Source organism: Callorhinchus milii, unplaced genomic scaffold, assembly GCF_018977255.1.
Source record: "Callorhinchus milii isolate IMCB2004 unplaced genomic scaffold, IMCB_Cmil_1.0 Scaffold2, whole genome shotgun sequence".
Lineage (NCBI taxonomy): Eukaryota > Metazoa > Chordata > Chondrichthyes > Chimaeriformes > Callorhinchidae > Callorhinchus > Callorhinchus milii.
The window spans coordinates 3,279,451-3,291,976 of NW_024704743.1; the positions used below are offsets into that span (position 1 = coordinate 3,279,451).

Genomic DNA, 12,526 nt, shown 5'->3' on the forward strand with positions numbered 1-12,526 from the left:
CTTATCTTTTCAAATAGTAGCGTAACATCCATCTAGACAGGCAGAAAGAACCTCAATTTAACGTCTCATCTGAAGGACTGCACCTCTGACAATGCAAGGCCCTCCCCGCCCCCCCCCCCCAGCACTGCATTGCAGCATCAACTCAGACTATGTGATTCCAGGTTCCGACGTGGGGCCTGAAATCTTGGTAGGTCGAGCCACTGCCTGGTGTGGGACTGAGACCTGAAGATTCCAAGTTGTCCCTGAACTGCTCTACATTGCTGATTGAGTATGAGTTTAGGCTAACGATATCTTGAGGGTGAGGGAGGAAGGGGGTGGGGGGCGATCTGCCAGGGTTCGTGATCACTGGCTAGAGATCTCAGCTCAAGGTTCAAGTAACTACACATAAGGCAGAATGGCCACTTACTGAGATAGTAAGCCACTTACTGGAGGGTTGACTGGTGTTTTAACATATTTAGGAGGAGGAAAACTCTTGTCTCTGAGGTCCTACATATATGGTTTGTAACTGCTAACTGCACTGTAAATCCACTTGTGTTCTTTAGTGAGTAAGTACACTGGAGACATCCTGCCATAATCACAGGAGAGATTTGAATGAAGAATGGCCATTTGACCTCTACCTCCCTAACCCTCCCGTGTTGCTGTTAGAGCATGGGAACCATTCACAACTCTGGGGTATATGTGGGGCTATTTGAGACCTACAATGCTGTGTGTGGCAGCAACAAAGATTCAAAATATTCACTCAAGAAAAAAGTGAAAACACACTTCCAATTGAACATGGACTTGCCTAATCTCGTGTGAATGTTTGGGCCACAGGTTGGCCACCACTGTGTTTGGGTTGCAGGATTGAGTGGGAAGAATCCCTGCCCCCAGCGATTAACTGGTCTGACCCTCCAAGTCTGTCTGTCTGGGATGTCATCAGCAGTGCCCTGGAGTACTACAGATCCCCCTACTCCAGCTCAGGAACTGGGCTACCGAGACTGCCACAGAGGATTAAAGTATTTTTTTCAATAGCTCATGGTTTCAAGTGAAGATTCCTTACAATCACAATGTTTTTTCTTTTTCTCTCTCTCGAAGAATCGGTAAAATGTTAGCCCAGTTTTTCAATCCCCCTCACATAGACAGTTATCAAGTAATAAATCCAGACACGAGTAGCCTATCGGTCCACTCCACTCTCAATCCAGCTTCACAAAGATTTATTTAACACATCTATTTTATAGACACATAGAAACAGGAGTAGCTGCTCACGCCTGTTCCTCCATTCTGTAAGATCTATACCTCAACTCCATCTTTACCCACCTTTTCCCCATATCCCTTGATTATTATTATTATTACCCTGACTTAACAAATATCTATCTACCTCAGGCTTGAAAATGTGAATGAATTCAGCATCCACAGCCTTTTGGGGGAGAGAATCCCAGATTTCCACTACCCTTTGGGTGAAAAACTGCCTTAGTCCCACGTGGCCTAGCTCTAATTTTAAGATGATGCCCCTTGTTCTGGATTCCCCTACCAGAAGAAATAGTTTCTCTAGCTACCTTATCCAATCCCTTTATTATTTTAAAAACCTCAATCAGATCACCCCTCAACCTTCTAAACTCAAGGGAATACAGACCAAGTTTATGCAACCTCTCCTCATAAAATAACCATTTAAGCCCTGATATCATTCTGGTGAATCTATGCTGCAATCCCCCTCCAAAGCCAGCATATCCTTCCTGAGATGCATTGCCCAAAACCCAACCAGTACTCTAGATGGGGACTGATCAAGGCTCTGTACAGTTGAAGTATCATTTCCTCTCCTTTATGGCCAATTAATCTTGAATCATTTTAATTTATGGGAACCAGTTACAGTTTTTTTTCACACAGTCATTGTTCTCTGAACTTTCAATTCACTTTTGTTCTTGTTGAAACCGTGGTCTCTTGTTCTTGAATTGTGTTTTCGCTTCCAACCATTCTCCAAAAACGCCACAGTCATTCTCATTGGTGCCTCCCCCAAGGTCAGGTACTTCATTCAGTGCATTGACAAGCCTTCTATCAAACTTCATCCATTCGTGTGTTCCATATTAAACTACATCTCCCAGCTTTCCACCCACAAGCAGTTTCTCCCTCAAGCAAATCCCTTTAAATTTGTCCTCATTGATCACTTGTTCCAATTTGGTGGTATCACCAAATGTTGGCACTATTGACAGTATAGCATCCTCTCAAATCTCTTGTTATAACTGAAACCCCTCTTACCTGGTAACATCTTAGTGAATCTATGCTGTACATTTTCTATTATTTTATATATCCTTCCTGTAGTAAAGTGCCCCAAAGAGCACACAACCCCCAGTTGTAGCCTAACTAAGATCTTATTACCTCCTCACTCTTGTATTCTTTAGCTTTGATCTACTTGTGTTTTTTATGGTCTTATTTCTATGCTGCCACCTTTGCTGACCTGATACTGACAGGTTTCTTTGCTCCTCTACACCACTTAAAATCTTAATATTCAGTGTACATTTCCTTTCCCTACGCTTACTGATAACTTGTATTAATTGGAATTTTTTGGTATTGATCTCTGTCTGCCACCAATCTGTCCACGACGGTGAAAATCAGTAAGCTGTTTGATCGTTAGGATCAGCCAAGTCCAATCCTATTCTCACCTGATGTCCATTGCCGAAAAAGGGAAAGTGCTTACCAGATAGGTGATCAGCAAAAAGAGCATCCAATTCCACACAGACTGTGAGTGGTACAGGGAATATTATGGTCACTATGGCTGTTATTTACTGGACAAAGTATCTGAGTTGTTTGGAGGCAGTGGGGAAGCTGATTTGTTTCAGTACTGAGGATAATGTCTGTTTCCTTGCAGGGCTTTGCCTTTGTAGAGTATGAGGTGCCTGAGGCAGCGCAGCTTGCTCTTGAGCAGATGAACTCTGTTATGCTGGGAGGTAGAAACATCAAGGTAAGTGACCTTCCACAGGCTTCATGCAGCACAAATACACCAACCACACACACTCACACTGACATTTCTCTGTCTTCTCCCGCCCCGCCTCCCCCAAACACTCAGCAGTGAGCAAAATGGTGGCCATTGATGGGGATATGAAGCTCCTGACGAGATCAGAACATGAGGCCCAGATTCCAATGGTCGAGTTAACCACCCATATGCTTGAGGCAGCGGTGTTTTGCTGTGCAGGATGACATGTGACCACAGGCATTTGGTTACAAGGCAACCAGCCCACTGCTCCTGCCGACGGTGAATGCCTTCCAACTCCAGCAATGTACTGATTGAGAAGCACCGCTTGGACGGTTCTTACTCGTGTCTCTGTCACTGAATTGATCTAGATGGGCATCTGCATCTACTTATCCTCCAGCGCTCTGCTCGCCCCCCCCCCCCCACCGGACCCCACCCCCATGGCACCAGTCAGTGATTGGTCTCAGCGCTGTTGTGTTGTGCTTTCTAACACCAGTTTTAATCCCTGTAGACAAGGTGGGTTAGGGACTTGTTTCACAGGCACTACAGCTGCACGGAGACTGGATCAGTGGCCAGTGAGAGCTGCACCTCTGCACACAAGCCGATTACTACGTTGTGCTCTCGTGTAAAGCACTCATATTAATCCAGCTTCATTCCAGGTTTGGCAGCGACATTGGTAAGTAGGATGACGAGTGATTGGCCGGTGAGCTGGAGCCGGCTAGTGCTCAGAGCCTCGCCATATTAACCTTTTGAGTGGCAACGTCCTCATCTGTGCAGAGATCAAACCTGTGTGTTCACTTCAATACCTCCTCAGTGATATGTTCTTGTTCTATCTCGAAGCAGGGCAATTCATGCAGTTCGAAACTCAAGGGAGAGACAACCAGTGCTGAAAGGGGTAGATCCGGCTACAGAGGCTGGATTGTGCTAGCCAATGGTGGTGATGTAAGAGTTAGCATGTAATGCAGTGGTTTGAGGATGGTAGGTAGGGAGCCTGAGACCCTGAATTAGGAGCATGAGAGATGGAAATCGGTCCTGTGTCTTTGGTTTGTACATCTGGTGGTCAGGCGAGCAACTGTCTTGGAGGGCTGGGTGTAAGACTGTGATAGGCCAGGAGGCTTGGGTGGGTTTGTGATTTGTGGAGTTGAGGTAGAAGAAACAAAAGCTTAGCCTGGTCTTTGTTGCAGATGGGAAGTTGGAGCCCAGCATAGTCTGGAAAGGTCAGAGAGAGCCAAAGGTGAGGTGCTGATCAGGAAACTGAGGTGAAATGAAGTTGACCTTGTGGACTGTAGGGTGACAAGCGCTCACTGGTGGAGGATTGAAGTTTCCGTCTGTTAAGTGTATTCTTGGCACATCTTGGGGTGGGGTGGTTGCAGCAACTCTGAGCAGAGTACACAACATTGGCACGATGCGGCAATGTCTCGCACCCCACCCACCCGCAGGTGCTGGGGCTTGACCACACACAGCCACGCTGCGTTCGGGCAGTGTGCCGTCATCCTTATCATCCAATTTGTTCATCTCTAAGGAGAAGCAAGCCTATTTCTCTTTTGTGTCTTTGCTCTTGAGGGTGCCTCAGCTCCTTGCTGGCTTCGCACCTGGAGGTTTGGAGCGAGACGTGATTTTCATTTGGAAATTTTATCATTCTTTTTTTTGCCGTGGTTTTGAAAGCCCATCCGTTATTTTATCGATGGATGTTTTGGCAACTGGACTTGCTCGCTCATGTACACAGCTGTGCGTGAGCTGGCTCTTGTGGAGTGATGGAGAGTGATACCTTCCCCACTGCCAGGTGGCTGTGCAGGACCACTCCCTTCTTGATCTGCTTCGTTCCCTCTTGAGGCTGCATTGGACCTACTTTGCACTTGTAGTGGTCAGCACCATTGATGACTTTCTGGCAGTCATTTTCTGCCCTGTTCTTTGGCTTATTCGAGCCACTGTGCTGTCCTTGGTTGTTCCCAGCTGTGCTCCTGGCTGGCTGTTCTTGTGTGCTCTTCCCCAGCCCATTTGGGCTGGCCTTTCTGGGTCAAATCGACACTGTGCAAATTACTTGAGCCTCAGGATCCATCGTCACAGAGAACATTCGCTGGAATTTTACTGGCCACTCGCTCTTCTCTCACCTCTGCTCTCAATATAGCATAAAGAGCTGCCTGTCCTCTCATGGTCCTACAGGTGTATTGCTATGCCTCGCCCGCTCTTCTCTGCCTCCCCAGGAAGCGTGTCTTTGGCAATTTTTGGTCACTAACCTTCGCCGATACGTGGATGGGTGTTTCTCTGCTCTGAATGTTAATCTCACAATTACAAGGAATCAATTTGTGAAAATCCTTCCAACAATAAACGCTCGACGTGGCTGAACTCGAGTCTTCGGCTTGTTTTTCTTTGTGACCTTTCTTATACGTTTGCTGGGGGTGGGGGGAATCGTTCCAGTCCGCCTCCCAGCGGCTTGCAATTTTGGTGCGTAGGGTGGTGCTGTGTAATCCGAGGCTCAGCACCTCCCTCATTGACTCCCTGCAGCCAACTGGGAGACTGTTTGGGAGCGACCGCCACAGCAAATGTATCCATTGGAATACAGTAGCTTGTGTTTCCTTTAATCTATTATCAAAGGAGACTCCACTCTGTTTAAGAAGCGGTAGGTTTCAATAGCTTGCTCTCACTCACAGTCTTCTGCCAATCGTTCCAGGCCAGGCCCTGCTACATTGGTGATGAGAAACCCCTCTTGGGGCACTGCTTTTTTTTTTAACCGCCCGCGACGCCGACCCATCTCCAGCTCGCAGCGCATTCTGTGTAGGGCGGCACCACTTTGGTCTGCTTGTTCTGTAGCTGCTCTCTGCAAGTCTCCCCGCGAGCGGCCAGACGGCTGCGAGGGTGGGAGAGGCAAAAAAAAAGCTTGCAGAGCGTAGCTACGGTGGTGCCGTCCTGCCCGGAATGCGCTGCAGGAAGGAGGAGGGAAATGGCTACCTCCCGAGGCGGTGCCCAAAGTGCGGTGTTCTGGGTCGAGTTTCTCCGCAATACAGCAGCGCTCGGTCCCGGAGTGCTTGACAGGGGGTCGTGCGCGGGAGCAGGAAATTTACCGTTTCTCAAACAGAGTGGAGTTCCCCTTTTAACCAGATGTGCCGGAATGCCACACGTTCTCCTGCAAAACGCGATCCGATTCCCGCCCTCCCAACACAACGTCTTGTGTTTTTGTATATGAAAAAAAATTTTTTTTTTTTTTTTTTTAAAAAAAAATCAGGCTCGCGTTTTAGCGAGGCAAGAAACCAAACCAAAGCGAAAAACGAACCGGGGAATCCGGGATATTCTTCACTTAACAGGAACTAGCTGTTAATGTGAGGTGCGTTTAATTCCCTCCATCACCCTCATCACCACCACCGCCATTTCTGAGGTGCATTTGCAGGTCCTGAGGAAGATCCCCCCCTCTCCCCAGGTGGCACTCACTCCGTTGTTAAGGACGGTGTTTTTCAGGAGACGCCGTTGTGGCGTTGTTGGTATTTAATTTCTAGCTTGGTCTGTAATTGGCGGGGGTTTCTTTTGTTACAGGTTGGCAGACCGAGTAACATAGGACAAGCTCAACCAATCATAGACCAGCTTGCAGAGGAGGCCAGGGCGTTTAACAGAATTTATGTTGCGTCCGTTCACCCGGACCTGTCGGATGATGACATTAAAAGTGTGTTCGAGGCCTTTGGAAAGATTAAATCGTGCACCTTGGCCCGTGACCCCACAACGGGGAAGCACAAAGGATATGGATTCATTGGTGAGTGATGTGTTGGTAAAACTGGTTTAATGTCAGTCTTGTGAAACAAGAGAAGTTAGGGAAGAGCAGTTTGCAACTAACAGAGCTTCAGGTTTGTAACTTAGTAAACTGGCCTCTGGTTCCTGGTATCAGCATTAGCTCAATCAAGGTGAAAGTCTGTTGACCCACTCCAGTCCATCTTCCCACTGGTATTGAGGTTCCCATGAAACCAAATCACTGTATAATCGGGTCAGATAGTGGCTTGTCACGCGATCAGTGCCCTCAGACAACAGCAGAGGATCGGCAGGTCGTTAAGATCGTGGAGGAATCGTTTTGTTTTGCAGGTAACCTGATACTGTGTGCTGTCTGGTGTGTGTGTATCTGATACTGTGTGCAGTCCTGTGTATGTAGTTGATATCGTGTGTGTGTGTATCTGATTCTGTGAGCTGCCCTGTGTGTGTGTGTGTGTGTACCTGATACTGTGACTTGTCCTGTGTGTGTGTCTGATACTATGTGCAGTCGTGTGTGTATACACCCAATAGTGTGTACTGTCGTGTGTGTGTGTGTGTGCCTAGCACTGTGTGCTGTCCTGTGTATGTGCTCCCAAATCTTCCCCCACATTCCTCCCTGACATCTCCACCCTCCTATCTTCCTTCTGCCTCTGTTCTGAACGCCTCCTCATCCTAGGCAACTTCATTCAACCTGCGCTTCATCCCCTCTTGCTCTGTCTCCACTGACTTCTCTCTCCTCTCACAACCTCGGGCTCCACATCCACTCAGCTATCCGTGGCCACCCGCCTGACCTGGTGATTACCCGGGTCCTCAGCATCTCAGACATCACCACCATCACCTACAAAGCTATTTCGGACCACTACTACTTCTCCCTTAACTCCTCCATCCCGCCACTCAACCCACATCCATCTCGTACCGCCCCTGTAAAAAAAGAGTCTTCCCCCCTCCCTATCCGCTGTCCTAGAGTCATCTGAACTCCTCCCCTTCTGGGCTTCCTCCCGCATTGACTTATCCTCCTTGGTCACTCTCCTCCACACTCCATCTCTGACACTCTCGAAGTGCTTGACCCCCTCACCTCCCGAACCACCTCCTAGTATCGCAAGTCATCCTGGTACACCAGCCACCTCCACTCCCTCACGGCACAGTGCGTGCCGCCGAATGCACCTGGCTCAAATCAAACCTGGATTTGATTCCCGGCAGGGCGAAGTTTTGGTCAAGTTTCCTTACCACATGCCTCTTTACCTAGCAGTAAGTAGGAACCCAGTTGTTATTCGATTGGTGGTTTGCTTTTCCTGGGTAATAATGCCTTAAAAAAAAATATGTTGATCACGACCGTTTGTGGGACGCTGCTGAGCGCAATTGGCTGCCGTGTTTCGCCCACAAAATATATGGTCAATTCACTTTACAGTATATTCTGTGAAGCGTTTTGAGACATCTTGAAGATGTGATAAGGAGCTATTTAAAGTGAATATTATCTAATTTGAATGGTCCCGTCGGCAGATTTGGCTGGACCACATTAAAACTTACCGTTCTGTCCTCGCTTCCGCTAAATCGTTCTTCTACTCCCAAGATAATCTTGGAGGCCATCCTTTAATCTCGCGCCTCGCCCATCCTCTCCAACTGTAAGGAGACCAAAATCTAGGGGATCCACTCAGCCGCCTCTGCCCTTCCAACTACTACCCTCTCCCCATCTCCCCTTCACGCTCCGGCCCCTGCCCATCCCTCCCTCCACATCTTTGCAAGCGAGAGACCTGAGTTCAATTCCAGGCAGAGGGCGAAACCTTGGGCAAGTTTCCTTACTCCACCCAGAGCCTAATAATAATCCCTCCAAAACCAAAAACAATAATAAATTGGTCATTTTCAATCTACGACTGTTTGTGGGACATTGCTGTGCGCAATTGGCTGCCGCGTTCGCCCACAAATATACAGTCAATTCACTTTACAGTGTGTTCTGTGAAGCGCTTTGGGACGTCCTCCTGACGTGAAAAGCGCTATATCAAATGCGAGGATAATTATTATTATTATTATCTTCAACCTTGTCTATCCCTCCTCTCTCACCACCATTGTGACCCATATGAAACCCACCACCTGTTCCTTCGACCCCAGAGGATAGAGTTAAAAATCCTCTTCCTCGCCTTCAACTCCTTCCACTGCCTTTCATTTCCTTACCTCTTACCTACTAACCCCATATCAATCTGTTCACTCTCTCCATCCAACCTGTTACACTTCCCCCGCCTGGCCAGTCCCACCATTGGCGATGGTGCCTTCAGCCTCTGCCCCCATCCTTTGGAACTCCATGCCATAGTCCCTTTGCCTTGCTCCCTCCCTTGCCATCTTCAAAGCATGTCGAAGACATTGACTGCGCCTTAGGTCATCCTCCTACCACTACCTTCCCTGCCCTCTACCCTTCCTGATCCCAATCTCCTCAAGTCCAAATCCCTGACCATCCAGCATCTTGGGAAGTCCTCCGGATGTGAAAGGTGCTTTTCAAATGTAATTTGTTGTGGGTGTGTGTGCTTGAAACTGTCTACTGTGTGTGTACCTAGTACTGTGTGCTGTCTGGTGTGTGTGCATACCTGATGCTGTGTGCTGTCCTGTGTAAGTGGGTGTGTACCTGATACTGTGTGCTTTCTGGTGTGTGTGTGTGTGTGAGAGTTCAGTGTATCTGATACTGTGTGCTGGTTGGTTGGTGTGTGTGTGTACCTAATACTGTGTGCTGTCCTGTGTGGGTGGGTGTGTGTGTGTACCTAATACTGTGTGCTATCCTATTTGTGTGTACCTGCTGCTGTGTGCTGTCTGTTGTGTGTATGTGTGCACCTGATATTGTGTGCTGTCCTGTGTGTGGGTGTGTGTATATATACCTGAAGCTGTGTCCTGTGTGTGCGTGCGCGCACCTGATGCTGTGTGCTGTCCGGTGTGTACCTGATAGTGCATGCTGTACTTCGCGGGGTGTGTGCGCGTGCGTGCGCCCACGTCGGATATACATGTGCGTATCCACACGGGCGGACGGGGACGTGCAGGCCTACCCATGTGTGTATGAGAGAGAGTGAGTACCAGATGCTGTAACTAGCAGCAGAGTGATGAATGCTCTTTCGCACCATCATCTCTGTTGTGCGACTAATGTTTGCTTCTCAAGTACTAGTTAATTTTCCACATGTATACCGGCGAGCGCGCATGCGTACACACGCCCCTGACCTTAGGGGAGAAGCTGGTTTGTTGCCATGGCACCAGTTTGACAGATTGTTTTTGTGAACTCGACCCCTACGGTGCTGTGATTGTGTCTGTGAAAAAGTGCCACTTCGTTGATGCTGCGTCTGCTGTGTGTTAGAGGCGTGCACCGGCAGCCTGCGGTGTCCTGTCCGGCCACACTACGGCAGTGATCCGTGTGAGACGTGGGACTTTGCTCCAGTGGGCAGACCAGCCCTCAGCTATACGTGGACTCGGACTGAACAATTGCGGCGTCTCGGCTCGTACACTCGCCCTCCTTCCCCCTTTCCCCACACCCCCCCCCCCCTTCCCCCCCCATTCCGTGTCAGTAAATCAGCACTCACCGTGGAAACCTGATGGAGGGGGGTAACAGGGAGAGGAGACACCAGGCAATACAACGTGACACAAGCAATGTGTGGAAACTACAGAGTTTTTCAGTCTGCTATAAAGCAAGAGGAAGCCGGAATCTTGTCAGGATTGGGATATGTTTCGGGCATGTGGCAGCTTATCTGAATGGTCTGATGGTTTGCGACAGAATCTTGCCGGTCGGTATCGGTCACCGTTGAGTGCTCCCGATAGTGTTTCCCCGACAGATGCATGTCCAGAAGAGCGTTGAATCCGGCCGGGTAGAGCATGGGATCGGATCAATGGAGCAGGACTTATGGTGCGGTCTGAGTGGCCCGGCCACTGAACTGGGTCCATGGTTGTGGACGTTTCACACTGAATGCTGATTCAATGACTTGAGGGTGGTTATTTGAGCCCCGTCAGATGGCTGACTGCGACCTCTAGGTGTGTCTCTGATGTGCAACGGGGTCCCTACCTGCACTGAGCTGTATTTGGGGAAGGAGAGGAAGGTAGCCGGTGCCAAATAGGGCCATTCTCACAGATTAAAACCAAGCTGACATTGTGCTGGTTTATACTGTTATAGGTAATATGGCTGATGGAGAGATTCTGACCAGTTTAGCCCCGATATCAGAAGGTGGGATGAAACTCAGCATTTTTGTTTTGTTTTTGAGCAAGAGGTTGCTCTTACACCCTGGCAATCCAGGATCTTACAGATTGCTGTGGCTGGGATTCTGCCTGGGAATAGGTTCATTGAGCTCCCAGCAGTGACTCTGGCACTGATGTGGCAGCAGATCAACAAGTTCCTGAGGTTGTTCTTCACTCTTAAGAGCAAGGTGGCTACCTACTGCTGCTGGGTCTGTGGCCCCCATGTTTGCAGGTCTGGTTGGGACCGGCAGATGCTGATCCAGGACAGACCGGGCCAAGGTGCAGACTGTAGTGGAGCTGCTGCACTTGACACTGGTCAGCAAAGAACGTGCAGTCTAACAGTGGCTCATGTTAGACATCTGAGCATTTCATACGTAGTTGCTGTCAGTATAGTGACTGTTTTGTAGGCAAGGTAAGCAGTGTTGGCTTGTGCCGCCTGGTCAATCCCAGTTAACTGGGTAATGCTGCAGTCAGGGAGTGGCAAGTTATTGTGTGGCTTTGCTTGTGAGGCCAGGAGACGAGGGCGGATAAAACAGTATCAGTCTCTGATAGTGCTCATTAGTGAGCGGTGTCCCTAAGAAATGATGTAAGAGGCGATTGTTCAAACTAGAGATTAGTCCTTGTCTAATGCTTAGCTTGTAAATGTGGCTGGTGAGATCTTTAATTCAGACAAGTGGCTATAGTGAGGTTCCCCTGTACTGTATAGGACATCCAACTGCATTAATACCTGAGCTGAAGGGCTTAGCTTGAGTGAGAGGCCGGTGGGGGGGCTGGAGTCCAGTCATCAGAGCAGATGGGGTTTGGGGTTGAGCTGATTGAGATGAGATTAGGGCCTGGTCTGATTGAGGCGTACAAAATGGTAGAATTGACACATTAGACAGTGGCTGTACAAGGCTGAGCAGTAGAGAGTGTTAACATATTGACCTGACCCATCATTGTTACAGCAGTCAAGCAGACAGGACTGTGTGCATGGCAATAACTCACAGCACCATCACTGTGGGGTTGGGGGATGGTGGGGTGTAAGCAATACACTGCATACTGATAAGATAATGGACTACTTAAGAAAATTGAAGCCCATGGGATAAAAAGCACAGTGGCAGTATGAATACGAAATTAGCGGGGAGACAGAAAGCAGGTGAGGGTTTTTCAGACTAAAAAAACTGCAATAACATTGCACCACCAAGGGGGGGGTGGGGGGGCGGGGTGTGCAATAACACTGCACCATCACTGGGTGGGGGGCAATAAAGCTGCACCATCATTTGGGGGGGGCAATAACCCTGCCCCATCACGGGGGGGGGGGGGGGGTGGTGCAATAATGTTGCACCATCACTGGGTGTGGGGGGCACTAAGGCTGCACCATCACTGGGGGGGGGGGAGGTGTACAATTCCACTGCACCATCACTGGGGGGGAGGGGTGCAATACCACTGCACCATCACTGGTTGGGGGGAGCACTAACACTATCACTGGAGTGGGAGCACTAACACTCTACCATCACTGGGGGGGGAGGTGTACAATTCCACTGCACCATCACTGGGGGGGAGGGGTACAATAACACTGCACCATCACTGGGGTGGGGGGCAATAACACTGCACCATCACTGTGGGGGAGGGGTACAATAACACTGCACCATCACTGGGGGGGAGGGGTACAAT

General features: G+C 49.1%; 1 protein-coding gene across 2 annotated transcripts in view; it reads left to right on the forward strand.

Annotated features, from left to right (window-relative positions):
• Positions 1-12,526, forward strand: part of LOC103183629 (poly(U)-binding-splicing factor PUF60) — a 32,789-nt gene that overhangs the window by 14,446 nt on the left and 5,817 nt on the right. For both annotated transcript variants that reach the window (XM_042332489.1, XM_042332490.1), the window contains 2 exons: positions 2,843-2,935; positions 6,473-6,686. In XM_042332489.1, coding sequence (XP_042188423.1) covers positions 2,843-2,935; positions 6,473-6,686 — 307 coding nt within the window. The remainder of the gene's footprint in view (positions 1-2,842; positions 2,936-6,472; positions 6,687-12,526) is intronic.